Source organism: Cyprinus carpio, chromosome A16, assembly GCF_018340385.1.
Source record: "Cyprinus carpio isolate SPL01 chromosome A16, ASM1834038v1, whole genome shotgun sequence".
NCBI lineage: Eukaryota > Metazoa > Chordata > Actinopteri > Cypriniformes > Cyprinidae > Cyprinus > Cyprinus carpio.
The window spans coordinates 19,153,920-19,178,462 of NC_056587.1; the positions used below are offsets into that span (position 1 = coordinate 19,153,920).

Sequence of the window (24,543 nt, forward strand, 5' to 3'; positions counted from 1 at the left end):
AAAATTGTTCATTGTCCACAGGTGTGCTCAAAGACATCATTCCTTCCGTATTTGTCCGTAGCAGTGACGTCACGCATCAGTAGAATCATAATCATTACAATATATATATATATATATATATATATAATGTTTTCATTAGAGCCGCTGCATAAAACGAATGAAGCACTATGCCACACTGTGAATATATTCATGACGCGTCGAGTTGGGTGTGTTCTGCATTTTTTTTTTTTTTTCCTAAAACGAACTAGCACTTTTTGTTCTTAAAAACAGAAAGAGAAGGCAAAAAGTAGTTGAACGGGTGTCGCGGCTTTGTTCTCGCTGGTCTCCTGATTCTAAACACAGGGCTTCTTTCATGTCTCCATCCAATGAGAGCATGCTCGTTCGCGGAGGGTGGGATTTCCACTGCTGTTTGTGTTCCTTTCCCAAGGAATGTGAGGGACACACAAAGCCCAAGTGATTCTCGGGGCTGTCCGCTAACTTTAGGATCTAGTTCGGCCATGGAACTGTAGTTATTTCGCGCTTATTAACTGTAACTCTTCGGATCCCAATCTGGCAACCTCACATCTCCAACTGGCACGCGCAAATGATCTCGTAGACCAGCTCAAGCTCAAGGGTATGGACCATCGATTTTCTCTTGCCTTATGTTGTTATTTTAATCCGCAGTGTCAGAATTGTTGCTATACATGGAAACTTTCCATGCATTTCGCTGAACTGAACTTTCAGAAGAATTCTTCGAAAGTTATATGAAGGAATGTTTTAAAAAAATATATGCTTTCAGTGAACCTGTCATGACTTTATATTACAACGTAGAGGCAATGAACTTCACCAAAACCTGAAATCTCACACAAACTCATCGCACATATGTCATTCTGGCGAAAATGGTGAAGGAAAAGTGGAAGTGTCATGTAACAGCATCAGGGTGGAGGATTAGAAGGTTCAATGTTCAAGTTCAAGTTTGTTCACAAGTTGTTTCTAGAGTTGTTTCTAGAGTTGGGGAAATGATTTGAGCTTTTTTTGAATTGTGCAAGTGTTGAGTTGACATTGAGCACCTCCCTTTGGGTGAGAGTATATATATAGCATGCATATGGTGGGAGTGCATGGTTGCTTTTGCAGAACTGCCTGTCTTTTCTTCGAACACACATGGAACATACTCTATCCAGTACATTAGTCCACGTGAGCAGGCTTCTGTAAGTAATACAGGGCCACTTTCAATCCCTCAGTACTGTAGAACTGACAGCACCAGCCTGTCTAGGTCTCTTTTCGTGCTGGACGCCCTCCTGAGCTCCACTTCCACCGGGAGATATGAAGAAAATGACATGTATGTGTTTCTGTTGTACCATTTAGACAATTGTGTTGATTTAGTGTAGTTTGCTAAGTAGTCTAGAACTTTATTGATGCATATAATGCCGCATTTTTGCCTTTTGGATGTTTGATCAGTGGGTTTGTGTATTAGGCCTAATTACTTTTTTGATGCAATTACTTAATTAATGCATTTAATTTATTTATTTATTTATTTATTTTTTTTGTACATGGCAAGGACCACTAAATATGGTGATCCCTTGTGAGGGACCCCGCTCCTAAAATATAAGAGTGCCTATATATTTTCATGTACTGTATGCAGATCCATTTATATAGTTTGAGATATAGTACGCTTAAAGGGATAGATACCCAAAAATTTTTTTGTCATTATTTACTTACCTTCGTGTTGTTCCAAATCTGTATGAGTTTCTTTCTTCTGTTGAACACAAAAGAAGATATTTTGCAGAATGTTGGTAACCAAACACTTGCTGGTAGCCATTGACTTCCATACTGAAATAAATAAATAAAATACTGTGGAAATCAGTGGCTGCCAGCAACTGTTTGGTTACCAACATTCTTGACAAGATCTTCAAAATTTTCATTTTTGGGTAACTGTCTATCCCTTTAAGCATGTTATGCATGTAAGGTGCAGTCTGGTTCCACTGCTCTGCATGGTATCATCAAAAGCTTTCTTTTCCAGGAAAAAGCCTCAGGCAAAATTAAAATGTTACACAGACCTTCCAAAACAGGTTTTGATAGTTTTTTCTATGAAATCTTTTTCTTGAAAAACGTAATGACTGTTTAAAATTTGCAAATCATTTAAAACCTGAACTGCTTGGATTTTTTTCTTGTTCAAACTTCCTGTTCTCCCAGTATTGCCATTTGCATTATTAGTCTTGTGTGTGATGGCGGTAGTCAGATCAGGTATTAACATGACAGAGATAGTGAGATTGTCCGTACGGTTTCTACAGATACACGTGTGCCGGACAGAACATGCGCATACAGGCTGCATGCATATAGACACTCGATTGTCAACACAGTGATAAAGAATTCTATTGAGGCAGATCTTGTGACACAATCATGAGGCAGAGAAAGAATGTCAGAATTAGTGAAGAGGCTGAGATGTGGAGCGAGAGAGACACAAGCACCCAGAAATCAAGGCCGTTAAACATCTGTCTTAGTCTGATTTGTTCTGGTTTGGATTATGCAATAGTTTGAGAGCCAACATGAAATCAAAATGTAATCTATTTACTTTTTTTAATGCACATTCCTGGTATTATTATGAACAATTAATCAGTACGTTATTCCAAGTGGAAAAAGTGTTGTAAAATTTCATAACCTACACTGCATCTGAAACGATTTTGCTTATTGGCTGATGTCACATAACCTTGTTTTGTAAGACCCACCCTATATTTTTGTCTTTTGGAATATTCAGTTTTATTTGAAAACACACTATTTAAGAGTTATGGGTGGAGTTTCAATTGTTTTTGTTTGTTTGTTTTTCATGCATTACAGTGTTTTAGTTAAAAAGTGTTCAAAAGTTTAGCATCAGTAGATGTAGACCCCTATTTTAAAAGAGAAATTAATACTTTTATTTAGCAGCAACACATAAAATTGTTTTAAAGTGACAGTGAAGACATTTCCATTGTTACAAAAACTCCTATTTCAGATTAATGCTGTTCTTTTGAAGTTTCTATACATCCAGAGACATACAGTATAAAACAGCACAACTGAGTGCCTTTACAAGTACCCTCATGATGCAATTCTTACGGGATTTTGGCAATATTGCGAATAAACTTTACGTCATGTAAATGCAATTTTTGGCATTGCTAAAACGAACATTATTTTGTGTATTTGGTGTAATGCAATGTTATGCTGTTTAAGGTTCAAAAAACACATTATTTTCCACATGCTGTACATTATTGTTGCTCCTCTATGCCCCGCCCTTCTGAAACGCATAGATTTTTACAGAGCTCATCATTCTGAAAAGTGAGGTTTACGCTGATTGGCCAACTATCCAGTGCATTGTGATTGGCTGAATACCTCAAGCGTATGACAGAAATGTTACAACCCTTACCATACTGTAATGCCGTGTCCCGGTGCAACGAGACAAAAACAATAAAACCCATTACAAACGAGGCATTTGTTGCATCCAGTGGGGACATAATTACTGATTATAACAACTATGCGTTGCATTGTATATCGTGCCCCGTAAACATAAAACCATGTCAGCATTTTTGATCGGAGAAACGACAAACAACAAGCACTACTCTACACTGCTTAAAAACTCGCGTTTGAATCCTCAGTGGCAAATTCTTTAACGTACTTACAGGCTGTAAGTGAGAAGTCCCAGACTGTCCTTGCAAAGTTGGAATTGCCCCACTTTATAGAAACAACCTTTGTGCACAGACGACATTGTAGGCTACTCTCCCAGTTTCAGAAAACAGTTTCCTCTGTAAAATGCACTTCACACATCTGAATATTTGGGTTGAACTATTCTGGAACAGTGTTGTAAATACAACTTAACCACTGTTTTAGTTATGCCCTCTTTTGGAAGGCTAAACTAAGCAGTTTCGCTTTCACAATAAAACAAACTGTGTCTCCACAGCATGACGGCGACGGCAGCTACAACGAGAATCAAAATTATGCCTTCTTTCTTTGCGTGAACATTTGGCCGCTGTTATGCAAATCTTCCCACACAGTTACGTAGACATGTGGGGGCGTGTTTAAACGAGGCATTTTAGGAGGGAGTGGACAATTCTTAACGTTTATAAAGGATATCTTTTTGAGTCTGAGACTTTAGTCTTTGCAACTTTAGGGATCTTATCTATTCACAGACAGCTTGTAACACTCAAGAGAAAGGAAAACTTGAAATTGCATCATATGACCCCCTTAAATTCAAAACACACTGTTACACAAGCTTGTGAATCCTCTCGTCATAATAAAGTGTAGACTAAATTATAACAGAACTTTGTGAGATCACATAATGTTCATTTTCACAATCCAATCAATTCCTGATGGATAAATGTCCTATTCTTTGTATGTCCCGTTTTGTTTTGAAATGCGTCAGAAAATGATTTGCGACAAAAACAGCTCTGTCGTTGGTCACAGTTGGTGGACACACACAGCACCAGCTTCAGCTGAGCTCATCTTCTGCTCTTGTTTTGTCTCAGATCATAGTGTCATAGGATTTAACTAGCCAGACTGCAATCCAAACATCTCCACCTATCAACAAGACACAAAAAAAAAAAAAAAACACATCCAGTTCAAACTTAGCAACGACAACTGGGATGTGAGCTGTTTGTTTCGGAATTACACATTTCCCAAAGGGCATTATGGGAAGAACTTCATATCCAGTGTTAGATAAATTCTGTTTATGTTTGACTTCCATAGAAACAGCTGATGGAGGAGACATTCCACAATCCGTTAATCCATAAAATCAACACTGACCCATTGAATAATGACAGCATATTCTGTGAATGGATGTCCAGACCTGCATGATCTGACCTGGGGGGATTTATCGCTTGTATTAGTTTATGTAAATGCATTTGTTGTAGTTGGATCTCAGACAGTTTCTGTGATGTGCTTTTAAAGGAATAGTTCATCTAGAAATGAAAATTGATGTTGTTTAATCATGCACATGATAATCTAAACCCATATGACATTCGTATCCGTAGAGTGCAAAAGGAAATGTTTAGCTGAATGTTCATGCTGCTCTCTTCCATACAGTCAAAGCATACTAGTCTAGTGTATTATTCACTAATTAAAAAATAATTTTTGTTGATTGAAATAAATCTGAAATTAAATAAAATATTACCTGGAATGTTGCCTTGGTGACTGACTCTAATAAATGAGTTAACATATGTACAATAAGTTGGCTTACTTAAATTACAAAAATGTTAACTAAGAAATACAAATAAAAATTAAAGCTATATGTATATATATATATATATATATATATATATATATATATATATATGTGTGTGTGTGTGTGTGTAGGTATGTATATGTGTGTATATATATATATATATATATATATATATATATATATATATATATATATATGATTTACTACATAAAATTATTAAAACTTAAAATTTAAATAAAATTAGGTCATTTAAATGTTTTAAAATACTTAAATATTAACATTAAATATTAAAGATTATAATAGTATTAAAATATATTAAAATAGAACTGTCTGACAACATGGTGATTTTATTATAATTATTAATTATATTATTTTAAATTATTAAAAGCAGTGTCATTCTATGCATTTCATAATTACTAGAGGATTTAAACTCTAGCAAAAAAATATTAGTTTGAAATATTAAAAATTGAAATAGATTGTTTAAAGGAATTAACATTCAACACACAATTGCTCATGCATAGTCTCTGTGCAAAAACAAATTTCAGTCATATAAAAGATTTTGATGAACAGTATAGGCAATTATTGCTGTTCATCACAATTTATTTATATTTGTGCAAATGAATTCTTGTGTTCATGTGGCTGCTTGTCAAAATGATTGTTTACTAATTAAAAAATACCACTCTTTTAAGCCATCCAGAGCAAATAGCCCTATAAATACTGAGACATACTGAATTGTAAATAGCTGAAAAATATTAAGAGAGAATGGGTTTAGCTGTCACCCAAACCTAATATTAATCTCTTTAGTCAAACCCTGTCTGCAAACAGTAAGGAAGGGCTCTTATGTGGAGGCACTGGTCAAGCATTTCCATCTGCTTTGTTTAGGCTGCTGTTTGTCCTTGTGCACAAAGCATGCTCATTTTCATACAGCTCGCATGTGTAACAGTCAACTCTACCCCTCACAAAGCACATTCTGTTCTAGTTTCACAGGATCGGCCCCTGTGCAAAGCAAAGTACGGACCTCTTTCGAGAGGCAGGCACTTACAACTAAACAGTTGAACGTCAGCTTCCCAGAAGATGGCTTATTGCCTAATAGTTGTGTGCAAAAATGTTTGCATGTAATAGTATCATGCAATGTCACCAGTGTGCCAAGTTATGTTCCCTTCTTTTGGTTGAAAGAGTCAAACGGGAGGCCCGTACTGGGGTGTGCGATGACGAAATGTCTGAGATTGATTTGAGTGTTAAAGCTTTAAACCACATGGCAGATCTTTAAAATTACTCATATTCTTTGTAATTGTGTAAAATGAAATATAGTTCATAAAGCATAAAACCGCTTTTTTTTTTTTTTTTTGTGGAACATAATGCAACGATAAACCTTTTAAGCTTTATATGTACACTCATTGTCACATAATCACCCCAATGCATGTGTAGTTCAGAGTATAGTTTTCACCACTGGAATATGATATTATATATTTTAATTGATAATAAAGTATATAAAAGTAAAAATGAATGTTCAATACTTTAGGGCCGGTAAGATTTTATAATATTTTTGAAATAAGACTCTTATGCTCACCAAGGCTACAGTGATTTGATTTGATGCTCAAGTAACATTTCTTATTATTAATGTTAAAAGCAATTGTTCTGAATATTTTTGTGGAAACTATGATCTTAATTTTTTCAGGCATAGAAAGTACATAATTTATTTAAAATATTTTCTAAAATTTTGTAAATGTCTTTATTGTCACCTTTGATTAACTGAATGCATTCTTGTTGATTAAAGGTATTAATATAATAATGTAATGTAATATATAATAATAATGTAAAATCTAGGTCTTATTCAAAGCTTATTAAGTGGCTTTTCAGCAGTAATCCAGTATGCTTTTCACTGCATAAGGGTCAAGTAATCATTGTGTCTGTCTGTCTGTGTGTCTCTCTGCAGTGTTTCCTGCGTGGCGGGGGGCTGGAGAGGGTCATGGTTGGGGTTGGACTCAGTGCGTGAGGTGGGAGTCTGGGGAAGGGGGCCCGCCCCGGGGTCTGGAGTGTCCGCTGTGGTGTGTCCTGTGTCGAGGAGGCAAGGAGAGACTCGAGCAGGCCTGTCAGAGAGGGAGGGGAGCACTGCATCTCCCCGCAGACATGCTGAGCATCAGACTTCCGCAGCTCTTTGACATCCACCAGGTGCCAAAGGTGAGGAAGGGAGTATCTGTTTGACGTACAGAGAGAGCGTCTGAAACTGTTTATTACTGCAGTTCAGTTCCCCTTTAAAGGAAATCCCTGGGAATTCCTGCATGTACTTAAAAGTTACAGACCAAATGAGCGGGAACAGACGGTGCAAGCCACCAATTTCAGTTCTGCAGAACTCTTTCTTAAAGAAATTCCAGCACAGTTTCAGTAAGATTACGTAACATGAATGATTTTAGCTGACCTAATTTTAGCTGATTTTAGCTGACCTAAAAATGCAAGTTCTCATCTTAATGTTGTTCTAAACCCATATGACTTTTTTGTGGAACACAAAAGATGATGTTTAGAAGAATGCATAGGCGGAGTTTCACTTTTATGCATTGGGGGGCACCCACTGGCAGACGAGTAATGAGCACTTTTTTATATGTTCTACATTTCATGTATTTATGCAACACATTCTACATTTAAAAATACATTTAGAATGAACAATAACTGCTGTACAAAGAGTAAAAAAAAAAAAAAAAAAAAAAAAAAATGCAGAAAAGCCACATTTTTCTGAATTGCGTAGATGACCACTATTTTTCTTTCATCTCTCCTGACAAATTTTCAGTCAAATCATTCTATGAGTGCTAGATCAGAGCCAGTTTCTTATTCTCCTCATAACTGAGAAACTTATTTCTGATGTAGCTGAACTAGAGCCATGCATTTCAGGCCAATTTTCACGTCATAGTTCAGACGCGGGCCGGGCCTTGAGCCTGTTGTAGGCTTCTCCTTATTTTTATATTTTAGACATCCATCAATAAGTGATGAAAAAAAATAATATGCTGGTGGAAACAACACCAGACCAAGAGCGGCTCGGCGGTGTTTATTGTCCCACCAGCACCAGTATGGTGCGTGCCGTCAGCGCAGCTGAACAGTTCTGTGTTCAAATGCACGCAATAGGCTTAAGCTTGCCACAAAACATCGGCAAAAGTAATTACAACAAATGTATCAGGGGAAAACAGAAAGGAGATATTTGAATTAATTACTATTATTACATGGCTCTGTGGAATACTTGATTCTGATTGGTCAGTCGCGACATTCCGAGGTATGTTATCCCTGGATAACAACCTGTAAAAGCTAATAACACAGGCTCATCCGGGTAACAGAAGTCGGCGCTGTACTCTTGCTTGAACAATTTTTCTCTTGGTGGAAGCTTTGCATTTGTTTAGCTAATAAAATATTAAAACTTGATTCAGAATGGTGTACAATTGTTTAATTATGTTATCCTGGTGTCGCGGACTCGCTCTCGTTTCATACAAACCCAGCTGCTGCCATTCTGCTACGATTGTTTTGTACGCTGTAATGGATTATAAGAGAACTAACAAACTGGTAAGGTTTTAAAACATTTCCATCTTAATTCTTTTATTGCCTTAATTATTTTGTGGTGAAATGTTGTGTAATACGTGGTTTACCTGCACCCTTTCCCTTAAATGTCCGTTCAGTTTGAATTTGCCGCTTGCTCGCAACTGCTGTCTTCACGGAAGCTTTGCGTTCAAATGTTTCCTTTAGTGAGAAGTGCATCTTTACGGATTATGATTATAATGAAAGAGTTTTTGTTTTTGATTTGTTTTATTTCGTTAAGTATTCATTTAAAACTTTCTATAGATATATTGTGTGGCATGTATTCACTGAGTTTTGGTTCATTTTTTGAAGTGCTCCTGATCAAGAAGAGACTTTATGAAAGCACATCGTTTTGTTGATATTGTGAGTGCACACAAAAAAGTAGACCCTTTACAGTTACGAATGGCGTATTACTCGAGTCTTACCTTTATGAGCAAAAATGATTGTTATATGCTTGAACGTTTTTTATCTATAGATTTTATTTTAGGCAAGTCTTGGTGATGTTAGAAGGCTAAATAATCAAACATATGCTCACTCACTGCTGGCCGCTTGGTCATTACTTTAAAAAACAAAAACTTATATTTAATGAACAAAAATGCTCCAAACGTTTTTCTAAATTAACTTAATAAAAAAAAAATATATATATATATAAGATATATATCACTTTGCCATTACATACAAAACTGAACCATTTTAATAGCTGAAACAGTAGTAGCCTATAAGCTGTTTTGGGAGCTCTGTCACCTGTCCAATTCAGCCAGCAGTGACTCAGCATAACACATTTCTGTTCGTGGGTTTATTAAAATATACAACGAATTTCCATTATTCAGTTAACTCGCTAAAGCAGGAAAATAATGAAAAGAGAGTCCTCTCATGTAGCCTATCGACAAGTTAAGAATCATTATGACCAGTCGTGGCTGGTGAGGATGGGGCTTAAATGTCATAGAAATTAATTTAGCCTAAAACGTAGGCTACTTATTCTATCTACTAAAATTACAAGATAATACAAATAAAATTAGAAAATATTAATTATTTAATTTTTATATTTTATTCAAAGCTCAGACAAAATCATGATTGGCTTCCAACTCCGCCCCCCAAGAATGTTTTAGTAGTGATAAATACTATAATAATATTAAAATAACAATGACTGCAACAGAATGCTGCTTTAATTAAAACTATATTTTTATTAACATGAGGGTGAGGTAATGAGAGATAGTTTTAGACTATATCTTGCCTTGTTGTGATTCTTTACACTGCAGAGTATAATCAGATTTGCTGTACAAGTCATTTAAGCCTAAATTAAATTAAGATGACTTAAAATTTCGTTCAAATTGGTTAAATGTGACCCTGGACCACAAAACCAGTCATAAGGGTCAATTTTTTTAAATTGAGATTTGTACATTATTTGAAAGCTGTTAGGATCGGACAATATTTGGTTGAGATACAACTATTTGAAAATCTGGAATCTGAGGGTGCAAAAAAATCTAAATATTGAGAAAATCACCTTTAAAGTTGTCCAAATGAAGTTCTTAGCAATGCATATTACTAGTAAAAAAATTTGATATATTTACAGTAGGAAATTTACAAAATATTTTAATGGAACATGATCTTTACTTAATATCCTAATGATTTTTGGCATAAAACAAAAATCTACAATTTTGACCCATGCAATGTATTTTTGGCTATTGTTACAAATATACCCCAGCGACTTAAGACTGGTTTTGTGCTCCAGGATCACATATTATTTTGAGTTAGTTAAATTAATGGAAAAACATATGTTGCCATGACTTACTGAATTTGTCGTTTTTTTACCGTGTATATATTTGCATGCATTTTAGACGTCCGTGTGCGTCTTTGCAGGTGTTTCGAGAGGACGGCATCATGTCTGGGTACCGTCATCCCAGGAGCTCAGCCGTGGACTGCATTCTCAGCAGTTTTCAAATGACCAACGAGACGGTCAATATCTGGACCCACTTCCTGCCGACCTGGTAAAGCGCCCAGTTAAGCATGTGATTACTTTATCGTGCCAGAACTAATAACTTGTCAGCTTTGAAGCTTTGGTTGAGCTGCTTCATTATGCAGTTAGGATCTAGCTTATAAGCAGACACTTTTATGCGATATCAGATTTTACACGCGCTAAACACATTACTTGAAATGTATTATTCCTGTTGTGTCAGCACAGGGTAGTATGACCTAAATCTTGTTTTGGTGTATATCACATTATTGTTACTAACAAAAATGCTTTATCTTTTAAATAACCTTGTAATAATCAACTGTATAATACACTTAAAATGTATAATTAAGAAATACATACATACATAATAACTAGTCAAATACTTTTGAAAGAAATCTTTTATACTCACCAAGGCTGAATTCATTTGTTCAAAACTGCAGTAAAAACAGCAACACTGTAAAATATGATGATTTTAAAATAACTATTTTAATATTTAAAAATGTAATTTATTTCTGTGATCAAAGCTGAATTTTCAGCATCATTACTCCAGTCTTCAATGTCACATGATCCTTCAGATCCATTCTCCTTGGTAACATTATAAATGTCTTTACTGACACTTTTGATCAATTTAATGCATCCTTGCTAAATAAAACTACTATTTTCTAAGTGACGTGACATACAGCCAAGTATAGTGACCCATAATCAGAATTCATGCTCTGCATTTAACCCATCCAAAGTGCACACACACAGCAGTGTACACACACACACCGTGAACACACACCCGGAGCAGTGGGCAGCCATTTATGCTGCGGCGCCCGGGGAGCAGTTGGGGGTTCGGTGCCTTGCTCAAGGGCACCTCAGTCGTGGTATTGCCGGCCTGAGACTCGAACCCACAACCTTAGGGTTAGGAGTCAAACTCTCTAACCATTAGGCCATGACTTCTTTAAATGGTAATGAACTCTGATTGGATGTGCCATATTTAGTCATGCTCTACTTTCCTCAGACAAGACATAAATGCCTCACGTATGACCTGAGCTGTGCTGTTCTAGGTACTTCCTGTGGCGGTTCAGCATGCTGTGCTCCACTCTGGACTTCCTGACGGAGAGCTACACCTGGCCACTGCTGGTCTACCTGCTTCTGATCTGCCTGTACCCCTTCACCTCCAGCTGCGCTCACACCTTCAGCAGCATGTCGGCCGAGGCTCGTCACATCTGCTACTTCTTCGACTACGGCGCGCTCAGCCTGTACAGTCTCGGTACGCTGCGCCCTCACGGGTGATTCTGTCTTGTTTGTTTGGAGTAACCCTTAAACTGTGAAGATAAACACATTGTCATCATTACACTGACACAGTGGCCATTCTTACCAAATATTTTCTGTTTAAACATCAGTGGTATTTTTCTATTTAAACATCAGAGTTTTGACTAAAAACCTCAGCTATAGTTCACGCTGCAGCTTATTTTAGTCAAGAACAGCCTACTTACTGTAGATAGAAAGAGAGCAGCGGACTGACATGTAAAGCCTCCTACTGTAGTTTGGACTATTTTTTTTGTGACATTCACAACATAAATGATAAAAGAACCCTGAATTAAACCCAAAGATCAATGTATAAAATGTGCATCGACATTGTAATGCTGCTCTAGATGATTAGAAATGTTGCCTTGGCAACTAACTGAAATATGTTCAAGTTGAAACTAAAATTATTAAAACTAAAACTGAAATAAAAATAAATGAAAGCTAAATAGAAAAAAAATAATAAAAATGACAAAAGCACATTACAAAAGTACTAAAACTAAAATTAAAAGGAACATGCATATATATAATATATATATATAATGCTGCATGAATTTATAAATAAATAAATAAATATCAATATTTTGATATACAATTATAGTATTTATTAATGCTTTAAATTGGCATTTATTTATATATATATTTTAGTTTCCATTTTTAGTTTATGTTTTAGTAATTTTGCAGGGTGCTTTTTACATTTATATTTGTTTTAGTTTTTTTCTATATTTCTATTCAGCCTTAAATATTTGTTAGTTTAGTTTTAGTACTTTTAGTGTTTCATCTTAATTGTGATTCAGTTAGTTTCCAAGGCAACATTTATCATTTCTTTTTTCAGGTTTTTTAAGGTTTTTCATCTAATCATTTTATTTTATTTCAGCTTTATTTGTTACCAAAAAATGATTTTTAATAGTTTTAGTTAACAAAAACAACACTGCATTCCTGTACCTCAAACAATACAGCATAGTGCTAGCAACACCAATGTCATGGGTTTGATTTCCAGAGAATGCATGAACTGATAAAATGTATGTCTTGAATGCATTCTAAGTTGCTTTAGATAAATTGTGAAATGCAAATGTATAAATGTAAATGAATATGACACTGTGAGATAAATGTGCCAGAGTGGCTGCTTGTCTTCCACGGTCCTTAACAGAATGTAAAAACCCCTGAACTTCTCTGATGACATGTCAGAGAATGTCACGATGGCCAGCAGTAAAAATGAACGCGTCTTGGATGGGTTGATGTGAAGTTATGGAAAGCGTGAGCTGTGGAGGAAATTAGCCGTCTAATACACTGCTGGCATTTTATTGCATGACTTCAAAGGAAAGAAAGCAAACGCTCTGGCTGCAGAGAAATCCTTTAAAGTCTGCATTGATAAAGAGTGAAGGCTGAAGAACTACAAGTATTGTTCAAGCCACTTATGAAGAGCTAGTGCGAAATATAAGCGCAATTTTAATATGTGCAGAACACTTTACCTTCCATTGAGTGAGTGATTTAATGCACCTTTCAAACATTAAAGACTAATTTTCTTGATAAAAGAATGATGACTCTTTCAAATGGAAATGGATTTGAACATATATTTGAAAAGAAATCTTATTTCTGCAGTATTTCCATTCGTTTGACTTCAGTAAGCCTGGATGATGGTATGGTCATCTGTTCAAAATCCTGCGTTTAGAGCAGTGAGTTTTTCTTGTAAGCTCCCATAGTCTAATAAAAATATTATTCTTTCATATGTGGAATCCATCTGCAGTCATGTTTTTGTAGTTGTGGTAAAGAAAGGCCTCTTTTACTGGCTTTGAGAAAAGCAGAATAGCTGTATCTGTCCACAGCAGTGAATGTGTGGATATGGCACAATAGCCAAGCACTACAAAAGAAGAAATTCAATATAACATGCTTTTATATAATTACCCTTACAAAGATTTGATGCCACTTACCTTGCAAACTTATCAAATTTATTTAGTTTTTTATCAAAAGCACTTATCATTTGAGTCACATACCTTGTAAACACGATTTTTTGGTTTCAGATTGTATGTAGGTACTGCAGTGGCACTGCTTTTACTAAATTAATGAGAAAATCTAAACTTAAAAAAGAAAAAGAAAAAAAATGTTGGCAACGAACTGAATTCTGTTTAAGCTTAAGCACTTAAATTATTAAAACTTAAGCTAAATAGAAATATAAAAAAAAATAAAAATGACAAAAGCACATTTAAAATTAAAATTAAAACTAAAAATATAAAAATAAAAGCTTATTCACAAAATACTATATAAATAATACACAACACTGAAAAGACCATTTCATTTATTAGGGTTTATTGTCCATTTTAAGCAAATATCTGGAATTGGCTTTTATTTTTATGTTCATTTTAGTTTTACAGTATCACAGTGTTTTCTAGGAAATAATGGTTGATTTGCATTTTTAAGTGTGTGTAAACTTTGTTTAGACAATTCATCCAGTTATTTCTGGGAGTGTTTTAGTAATAAGCCATTTCAATACATGCACTAAAAATTTAGCTGGTTAAATATTATTGCAAAAATTCTGAGAAATGTGCAAGCATCATGCCACTTTTGTTTGATGTTTATTTAAATAACACAATAACATTTAGACACTTTGTCTCCAAATACCTTTTGGGACCATTAGAATTTGGAAATTAAAATGTACAGTTTCTTTGTTTAGATCTCAGTCTGTTAACAAACCTTCTTTATTTATGCTGGATTCATAGTTACCTAACCAGGAATGTGCTTTATGCAGTTTCTAAAACACAAAACTCAGAATCATATCCAAATGAAAGCATGCATTAGTTTTCAGTGTTTTTATTGAATCGAATTGACATTTTCAGCATAAATGATAAAAGAGACCAGATTTAACACACACAAAGCAGTCTGAAAATGTGCATTGACATTTTAATACTGCTCTAGAAGATTTTATGAAAAAGCGGCCCATTTTACCTGATTTCTCCCTCAAACAAAACTCTCGGAAATCTTGTAAAGATTTGATGCCAGACTAAGCTGGCAAACTTATTGAATTCAGAAGTTAGTTCTTCATCAGAAGCACTCGTTATAAAGACTGAGATCTTAAAACATAAAACTCAAAATCATATCCAAATGAAAACGTGCATTAATCTTCAGTGGGTTTTATTATTTTTATTTTTTTATTTTATGCTTTAAAACTGCCATACTCTTTTTTTTTTCCGAAATGCTCTGATGTTCCAATGCTTTAAAACTGCCATACTCTTTTCCAGGCTGCGCCGTCACATACGGCTCTTACGTGATGCCTGACTGCTGGGTAAACAGTTGGCTTCATCAGCATTTCGTAACCATCGCCATCGGCAACTCGCTCTTTTGTACCAGCATGTCCTGTTACTCCAGGTGAGAGTGGTTTCAGTGGGTAATTAAGACTCATTTAATAAGTCTGCAACTACAGGAGTTAATGCAGATGTCATTTCAAATCCAGTCTCGGAATAATAGAGAGTTCATTATATAACTGCCATCCTTCTCACACATAGACTTTTGTTCGCTCCAACCTTGCACAAAAGATTTCAGTCATTTTAATAAATAAATAATTTACAAAAGTACTTAACTCATTGAATTCTGCGAATTAATTAGTTTTGCTTAAGCAAGCAAGACTATTGCATATATATATATATATATATATATATATATTATTAAACTTTGGCACATGATTTGTCTCGCTCTGATCATGCAGGTTGTTCAGAAAAGGTGTTATTCTAAACAATAAGATTTATGTGTGGAGGATGAGAAATGGGCAAAACAGTATCTCCTGAATAGACACTGAAGAGAGCCATATTTACTCACAGAATATCTTAGAGACGTGGGGTTTGGGGTCCTTGGATTCGGACCATTAAGCAACCACCTAGCAGCCATTCTATAATAACCTAGTAACCATTTAAAAACACCATGGAAACCGCTCACAATGCACTAGCATTTATGGTGGAAAAATTTGCATGATAAAGCACCACTCCCATTTTCTTCATAAAGTAAAAAATAAGTAAAACAGTGTAAATATTACTATTTAATATTTCTAATATTTACATATTTAACAAGACATTTATTTTAATAAAATATTTATATAATTCTAATATTTATTTAAAATAATTGTGATTTTTAATAATTAATTTATTTCAAATTAAAAAGCATTTAACAATGAACATAACTTAATCAACAATAAACAAATTTTAAATAAGTATTCATGCATTTTCTTGTCTTTTGTAACACATTTTCTAGTATGGTAAAAATTAATTTTTAAATCCAATAAAAACAGTTGGTTCGATGTTATTGCACTTTGCACATTATCACAGATGCCACTTTTCTTTAACATTTTGTTAAATATCTAAAGACAGAATGTCATAGAGATGTAGTTTTTTTTTTTTGGCTTGCACCATTAAGCAACCACCTAGCAACCATCAACAATAACCTAGCAACCACATAAAAACATAACATCTGCCCACAATTGCCTAAAACTGACTATATGCACAGTTGCTTCCTGGTTTTAAATAAGCCAGCTCAGTCATTGCCAGTCAACTGTCAAAATCAGCTATGCTGTAAGTCAAGCTTCCTTTGCTCGGTTTCTCTTCATAATGCATTCACAATTTGAAGAACATTTTTGTTCATCTAAGAGGACCAAATGTCCACATATACTGTTTTAGGAATGACAAACGCGAGTGTAAATAATTACGAAAGTCTTAATTGTTCCGCGAGTCATTGCTATGATTGACAGTGATGACTGTAGCCCAACATCTGACAAGCCGATGTCAGAATAGATGCGAATAGTAAATTCAGAGTAACAATACTACAGTAGCAACAAGTCCATGTTGGCTGAATAAATTTAGCAGCTTCTACAGTTAAAGATAACGCTTTAAAAATGTAGTTTTTAAATTAAATCAAAAAATATTTCAAAATATTTAATGCATTATTTAATTGTTATACCAGTCATAATTAACTTATTTAATTAAGTATTCAAATAAATAACCCTTCTAGGTTGTTGGTGTCTGGGCTTAATTATTTATTTTTGAGATAAAATTCCTGCAGTTGCTATACTTTATACTTCAGTACAGTAAAAGTGCTCAAATTTGTTATAATATTCATTTTAGAATAAATCCAAAAGCAAGACATGAAAAAAAAAAATGTAGGGAGTTATAATGGTAATTTCATGTCAGTTTCATCATAAAAGTCTGTTTTGCGCCAGGAGACAATTTTTTTTTTCCATATCATCTTCATGAATGAAAAGTGAATCTTTAAAGTGGATTTTACTGCACAGTTGTAGAGTCATATGTTCATGACTACGAAGATAACATCGATTATCAACAACACCATTATGATTGATTGCTTGCTAGCTAACATTAGTCTTAACAGTTACAATAGTGTTTAGTTGTCTGCATTAAAATGTACAGTTACGTGTCTAGGTACTCTCCTGGGATTACCAGGCTCGGCATATAAAGTTATATGTTGTTAAATGTTGTTTAATAGCATGAAACTGTATATTAATGTCGCTATCATTATTTACGGTGTTGCAATTATTTTGTTTCTCAGTTTCTGACAAGAACAAGGCAGGAGAGTTTTCCGTAAGGGTCTCAACTTTTACATGGTCAAGCACCACTTCCATTTTCTTCATAAAAAAAAGCAAAAAGAAATATTAATATTAATATTTCTACTATATTATATTAATATATAATATAATATAATATTTTATTACATTAAAAAAATAATATTAATATTTCTATTATATTATATTAATATATAATATAATATTTTATTACATTAATGTTTTCCTTTTTATATTTAATATAATCATTTATTTATTTAAAATAGAATTTTCTTATAAAATAAAAAACATAATTAGGTCAATTTAATTTACAGATTCACTATTACTTTATATTAAATTATAGTTTTAACTGAACACAACATATCTATAATGCATTTTAAATGAAGGAGCATTTTCCTGTGTTTTGGAAGTTTGCAGTATGGGACGATACTATTTTGAACACGTCTTTAAATTTTATATAAATATGAATATAAATAATAAATATTTTATTTTATATAAATATGAATATAAAATAAATTGAAAATAAAATGTTATTTTTTAACATTTCATGATTATATTACATAATTTTATATTAAATATTTCACATATTTATTGAATGTATATTTTGACTAAAAAGCATATCTATAATCCATACATTTTAAGTGAGGGTGTGTTTTCTTCTGTCTTTTGTAACAGGTTTGTAGAGTTGCAATTCCCACACAAAAGTAAAGTCATGCGAACGGCCGCGTTTGTTGTCCCCTTCCTGTTCGATAGCTTCCCACTGTTCTACCGAGTAAGTATGATCACACTTCGCTGCGTATGCAAATTAGCCAAGTGTTTATGCGCATTGTGATTGCATACAGTACACTGCAGATATGAATGCATTCTTTAAGGCTATTCTCTTTCCACATGTGCGCCTGTAGCTGCTGTCGTGCTGTTGGGGGAGCTGTAGTCCCAATGAAGCTCTGGCAAGCCATTCTTACCATCTGCTCTTTGCGTTTCTCACATGCTTCCTGTTTGCGTCTCATCTCCCCGAGAGACTGGCTCCTGGACGCTTTGACTACATCGGTACCTCATTTAATTGATTTTACGATCATCTTTGTTTAGTTCTCAATGGTTAAAGAAGTTTACACTGGTGTCACGTGGTTCTTTTGACCAGTTTTTCCACTCGCTCTCCTCCAGGTCACAGTCACCAGCTCTTTCACATATGTGCGGTGGTGGGCACCCATTTCCAGATGGAGGCAGTGTTGACAGACATGGCGTCTCGCAAAGATTGGCTGACGTCGCACTCCTTTTTACCTTCGTTTCTGGGCACCATGGGGGTTCTCGCACTGGGCATCCTGCTCAACCTGGGCATCATCTGCATCTTTAGCGCCGGTTTGCCGCAAACACCTCGCCAAAGCACTTCAACCTCTAGCGGCGCCCACCTTCATCAGGAGTAAAAAGCTTTCTTGACCACTCCACACCTCACTGTGCACCTCCCTGGACGATTTTACACTATAGCGCACTTATACAGTCACTTTCAATTATACTTTTCTACTAAGAAGCTAAACGTTTAGGCTCTCACTTATTATAGTTTCCTTTTATACTTACGGTTTATTATCTCAGCTGAAAACCCTAATGATAATCGCGACCTTTCAGGTGGTGTTATTTACCCGTTTGGTTTTATTCTTTAGTCATCATTATGAAAGGTTGAGGGTTGAATGACGCTAAGAATTGATTTTTACAGGTTATATTCTAACATAGTTTGGGGGTTTCAATAAACACAATATGATGTTGATGTCACTCCGTATTAATGTCGTGTAACATTAACTGGAAAATAGCATTAATCAGGGATTTTATATTTGCATATAACATCATTAATATAATTAATCCAGTTTTATGATTGTTGCATATCAAAATATACAAAAATTATGGTGGGTATCATATCTAAACTACTGGCAGGTTGGTGAATTTTTCCGCTTTAAATACTTATATTTCTAATGTCCCTTTTTATTATAATTTGGATTTACTGGAACACCTTTGAATAATCTCACAGGTGCAGTAACAAATTAATTAAGGGCTTTTTTACTGTTATGTATCGTGAAGGATACATTTTGCTCATCTAGGCATCATTCTCCTACTAAACTGCATCTCATGGGAATATGGGGCTGCACTGGAGTCCTTCACTGTGGTTTAGATGTTTCTAGACATTTGGTGAACAGCTTTGATTCATGTGTCGTCCTCTGCATCGGGTCACATTTCTGTGGTATTGTTTTGTTCATTGCAGGTTTATGGCATACAATACACTGTTTATATTCATACACAAGGTTTTTATATTTAACTGCATTTTGCCAATGCACTTGTGTATCCAGTGCAAGCTCGAAATTGTTTTTTTTGCTCATGTAATTAGTTCCACTCTTTTCTTAAACCAGAAATCGAAGCTAATCGTTGTGTATGGCTAAACTCTTAACCTCTGTCTCTCATTTGTCCTTTTTCTTTTTTGTTTGGTCTGGCCTAGCGGTGCAGGAGAGGTACGTCGGCTTGTAATTCAGTGCAATTAATGCTGCTTGAAGGCAATAGTTTTGCAGAACCTTTGCTAGCAAGCTCTTAAGGTCGGTCACATGGTGGTAGTGATATTTTAATTGGTGGTTATGAAAGGGATCTTGGGTTAAAAAGGAAAAGTAGGTGCTTTAGTGGTTAGTGGCGGAAAGTGTCTGCATTTCTCCAAATGCCTGTTTGTAGTTCGACAGCAGTAATTCTCGCTCACCTTTCAGTTTAAGTAGGTGTGTGTTTTTCCAGCTTCAGCCCTGCTGGAGTGTGTTCTTCTGCTCAAAGAGGTTTAAATGTGAATGTGACTGGTGACAATAGTATTTTGTGCACTAGATTTAAATGAAACGTAAAAGGTTTTGGATCCCTGTGTGTTCCCAATCCCAATCCCTGTGTGTTTGTTGGCCCAAATGAATGTATTGCAGTTTTGAAAACTGTATTTTAAAGCACCATTTAATGTTACAAAGTAGCATTAAAATTACCAAGGAAATTAAAATTATTTTTAACATTTAAAAAAAAAAAAATTAAACGTTCCAGAAATGTTGTTCTGTTTTTTTTTTTTTTTTACTATAATGCTTCTCTTTAAATCTGAGGATTCAAATATGCAATCATTATCACAATGCCTTTTATTTGCCATTGTCAATTTTGCAATATTTTTGTAACAAATGTGGAAAAATATGAAAGTGCCTAGAATTAAACTGACTCATTGTTCACTACAGTGTTTGTCCAGCTGTTGTGGTATCATTGAATACAGAACGATTACACAAATAGCGTTATTGGCTTAACACACAAATGTATAAGCCAGTTATCTTTCTGTAATTCTGTTGCGTAATAGATGTTTTTATTAGTAAGAGTGTTTGTTTGCAGTATGCTGAAGATTTGAGGGATCATCCTTTGACCTCTTTCAGGTTCTGGTCCACAAACCTCAATCCAGTTTCTAGAGAGTTGAGTACAGGTATCTCTGCCTTTCAGTGCTTTATATAAAAAGTACATTATTAAGCATTTTAAATGATTGTTTTTCTAATTTTTGTACAATTATATTGAGTTTTTATTTCTTATTAATAATTTAATTATTAATTGATTAAATTAAATCCAAATTTGATACAAAAATTTAAATAAAATGATTATAGTTTTTTACTTTAAAAAATTTACTTACTCAGCAGGACATTTAAAGTTAGATACATTTTTTTTTTTGTATTTATTACATTATATTAATAGTTTAATTATAAGTTATGTAATTAAATTATATAAGTGAATTTAATCAGATGAACTAAAACTATATTTGTACCTTCAAATATTCACTTGGAAGGAAGTGGAATCAAATAATATGTTCAGTTCTAAAATATTTTATCTGCTAGATGCTTTTTTTAGTGTCATCTCAATTAAATATATATATATATATATATATATATATATATATATATATATATATATATATATATATATATATATATATATATATATATATATATATTTAAATTTATTATAATTAAGTTTATATCACTTATGGTGAATGATGGAAAATGTCCTATTCAAATTAAGAAATATATAGTTCAATTTCTGGGTGCTGATTGGTCAAAACCGTGTTATAGGTACGAATCATATTACTTCAGAAGAATTTTAATATTGTACAGATTACATTTATTGGATTTTTATTTGTTATTTATTCATTTATTTTTTTGTCCTGTTTGAAGCTCGACAAGTGCCACTGTCTACATTTGTTGTAGGGAAGCGATTTTTATTATCATTTCTCTTTTAACGTCTGACGGAATATAACGATAGGCTATTTACGACAATTTAGAACTACATGAGAATGAATAACTAATGACTATCACTTTAATTGTGCATCACTAGTCATTTTATCGTCTGAGGCAGGAATACACCGACTGCCTGGAAAAGGGGTGAAATGGAAGTGGTCCAGACACAAATGACCCGTGAGAATTGAGTTTAGGCACCGCAGAGCCAGTGATACCATTACCCAGAATGCATTACAGTTCTCTAGAGTCTCTGAGCTGAGATTTCAGGCAAAATAAATGTGTGGAAGCGGTAATAGGCTTATTTTGTCCTCCTTAATTCAGATATACTGAATATATGATATGTGTTTGGCTTCCTTACGAAAGCACCCATATATTTGTTTATTTTTTGTTGAAGGTTCACAGTTGCCACATTTATAATTTACAGACTGAGATTCTGAAACAATGGGCTTTTTCAGGCTGCTGTACACTATGTTCATGTGATGTCTATGTTGTAATCTATAATGACACTGAGGTTTCAACTTCACCTCCATCTGTCACTTTCTCTCTCCATCTGTTGGTTCCTGTAAAGATTCTCTTTATCTCCCATTACCTCTGCCGAGTTATTTGCACTCAACTATGTATTTAGTTTATTTTACATTTAAAAGACTTTTAAATTTAAAATATTTGTACAGTTAAAGGGATAGCCCACCCAAAATAAAAAAATATATAATGTATAATTTATTAACCTCATGTCGTTCCAAACCTGTATGACCTTCTTTCTTCTGCATTCTAATTCTGCATTCTTTCTTCTAATTTTTATACAACGGATGATTAGTGACCATAATAATGCAGAATATTAACTATCTCCTTCATTTTGCATCATAACATTACTTGGTTTTACAGTTTCCAAAAAATACTCTGTTTATTTACAGGCCTAAATGACATTTTGAATTCCATTTTCAATGTGGTCTCAAGGCTTCCGGATGTCACCCCACTCTACTGTATGTATAATTAGTTTTATATAAAAACAATAGCAGTCTATGGTGTGTTTGTTGACTGAAATGACTGATATTTTCTACACATTCGTGAATATGTACTGTAATCCATAGAGCATAATATGAACATCATGCCAAAATAATGTGAGGTTAACATTATTATGACATACAAAAACTGAAAAAAAAAAAAAAAAAAAAAGACTGAAGAAAATTAAGTTTAATACATCGATTATACATTGTCTATCCAAAATGTTATATGTATGTGTACAATGAAATAAATGATAGTGTAGCTGTCAGATGCCAACGTTCTGTGACTGCTATTGATTAATTAATGTTAAAGGAAATTATCTTTAATTTTATACTTTAAAAATACTGTTATGATTTCCAGCTTGTATCTGTGTAATAATATTCAATCTCTGAAACACTAGGTAAGATTGCAGTAAAAAAAAATTGTAATTATAAAATGGTAAACAGTGACCACTGCAGCTTAACATGCTGTATGATAAATTAGTATTTGATTGATTGATCTCTGCCCTTACACCAGTGTCATGCTGGATGTACGGCTGTGTTCAGAATTGCATACTAGCATACTGTAGCGTGTGGCTCTAAAGTGATTCATCTCAAGGCATTTATGGCTAAAATACAATAAGGCCATAACTGAGCACCCAGGAGCAAAGATGGTATCATGCATGTTGTGTACTTCCAGGGCTTCATGCGCTTGCTGAGCCATTGAGATGACTGGAAAATACTCTTGGAAGGCAGGTATTATTATAGAATTCATTGAAATGGACCTCTAAGAAATATTTTAACACAAAATTAGATTTAAAATAGTAACATTTGAAAATTAAGGCAAGACACTACTGTGTAAAATCTGTTTTTTCATGCACTAGTCAATTTGGAGGTTTTGGTCTATTTTGCTTCCAAAACATCCAAAATGCTAATTTAAGTGTTTATTTTATTACACTATATATATTTGTGTTTATAGAGTTCAATGACAACACACATCTTTTATTTTTTCTCTCTCAAAATGATTTTTTTCTTGCACACACCAGACTATCCAGTTTTTACAAGGTTTTTACAGAATGGTTTGTTCACATGCCAGAATGTTACACATATTACATTTTATTTGTAAAAATATGTTTCTAAAAATTTTATTTCTAATATTTTTTTTTCTTCTTCTGGCTGTTGACAGTTTTTTAATTTATGGAGTGATACAGTAGGATAAATGTTCTGTTAAAACCTTAAAATCTCAAGAATTTTAAACTTGTCTTTTGAATTTTAAGCATTTCATAAAACCTGTGATACAAAGCAATTGTCGTAATGCACTGTGATTAATCAACTGGGAAAAGTATGGTGATTTGTTCAAATGTTTACTCTGTTCACCTGTAGTGTCTTGCCTTAAACATGTGACACAACAACTGCTTGAAAAGTTTTCCGTTCCATACTTTATACAGTTTCAAATAAATAATAGCCTATACAGTACGTAAGTACTCCATTCCGTACACAGCCCACGTGTCTCCACTGTTGTGTTGTCGCTGACCTTGTTGATGCCTTTGATATAGAAAATAAATCAGAACTCTGAGCTATAACAGGATGTTGCTGTTAAACATGGAGAGATGTACAATACATGCATGTGTAGATCACACATAACAAATTGATGTAGTATATCCATAATCGCAAGACACTGAAAAGAAATGCAGTCAGATTGGCACAACGTGTAAACACAGCAACTTAAGAGTCTTTGTTTGGGAGCACATGATGGTTAAAGGTGAAGTATG

General features: G+C 34.1%; 2 protein-coding genes across 2 annotated transcripts in view; one reads left to right on the top strand and one right to left on the bottom strand.

Moving 5' to 3' along the window:
• The first annotated feature begins 305 nt into the window (after positions 1-305).
• Positions 306-20,752, top strand: LOC109105043 (progestin and adipoQ receptor family member VI). Its single transcript, XM_019118402.2, has 8 exons — positions 306-613; positions 7,104-7,348; positions 10,586-10,713; positions 11,729-11,934; positions 15,206-15,332; positions 18,202-18,298; positions 18,429-18,573; positions 18,688-20,752. The coding sequence occupies exons 2-8, from the start codon at positions 7,298-7,300 to the stop codon at positions 18,945-18,947; spliced, it is 1,014 nt and encodes a 337-aa protein (XP_018973947.1). The 5' UTR covers positions 306-613; positions 7,104-7,297; the 3' UTR covers positions 18,948-20,752.
• Positions 20,753-24,187: 3,435 nt separating this feature from the next.
• The window catches only part of LOC109105038 (high affinity nerve growth factor receptor-like), a 29,436-nt gene continuing 29,080 nt past the window's right edge, over positions 24,188-24,543 (bottom strand). The window contains exon 17 of the mRNA XM_042773147.1: positions 24,188-24,543. This exon is cut by the window's right edge and continues 1,446 nt beyond it. The gene's annotated coding sequence lies outside the window, so the exon portion shown is untranslated.

Coding starts and splice junctions, on each gene's coding strand:
- LOC109105043 (XM_019118402.2), top strand. CDS start 7,298: ATGCTGAGCATCAGACTTCCGCAGCTCTTTGACATCCACCAGGTGCCA. Junction 11,935..15,205: donor GCTCAGCCTGTACAGTCTCG/GTACGCTGCGCC, acceptor ACTCTTTTCCAG/GCTGCGCCGTCACATACGGC. Junction 15,333..18,201: donor AGCATGTCCTGTTACTCCAG/GTGAGAGTGGTT, acceptor CTTTTGTAACAG/GTTTGTAGAGTTGCAATTCC.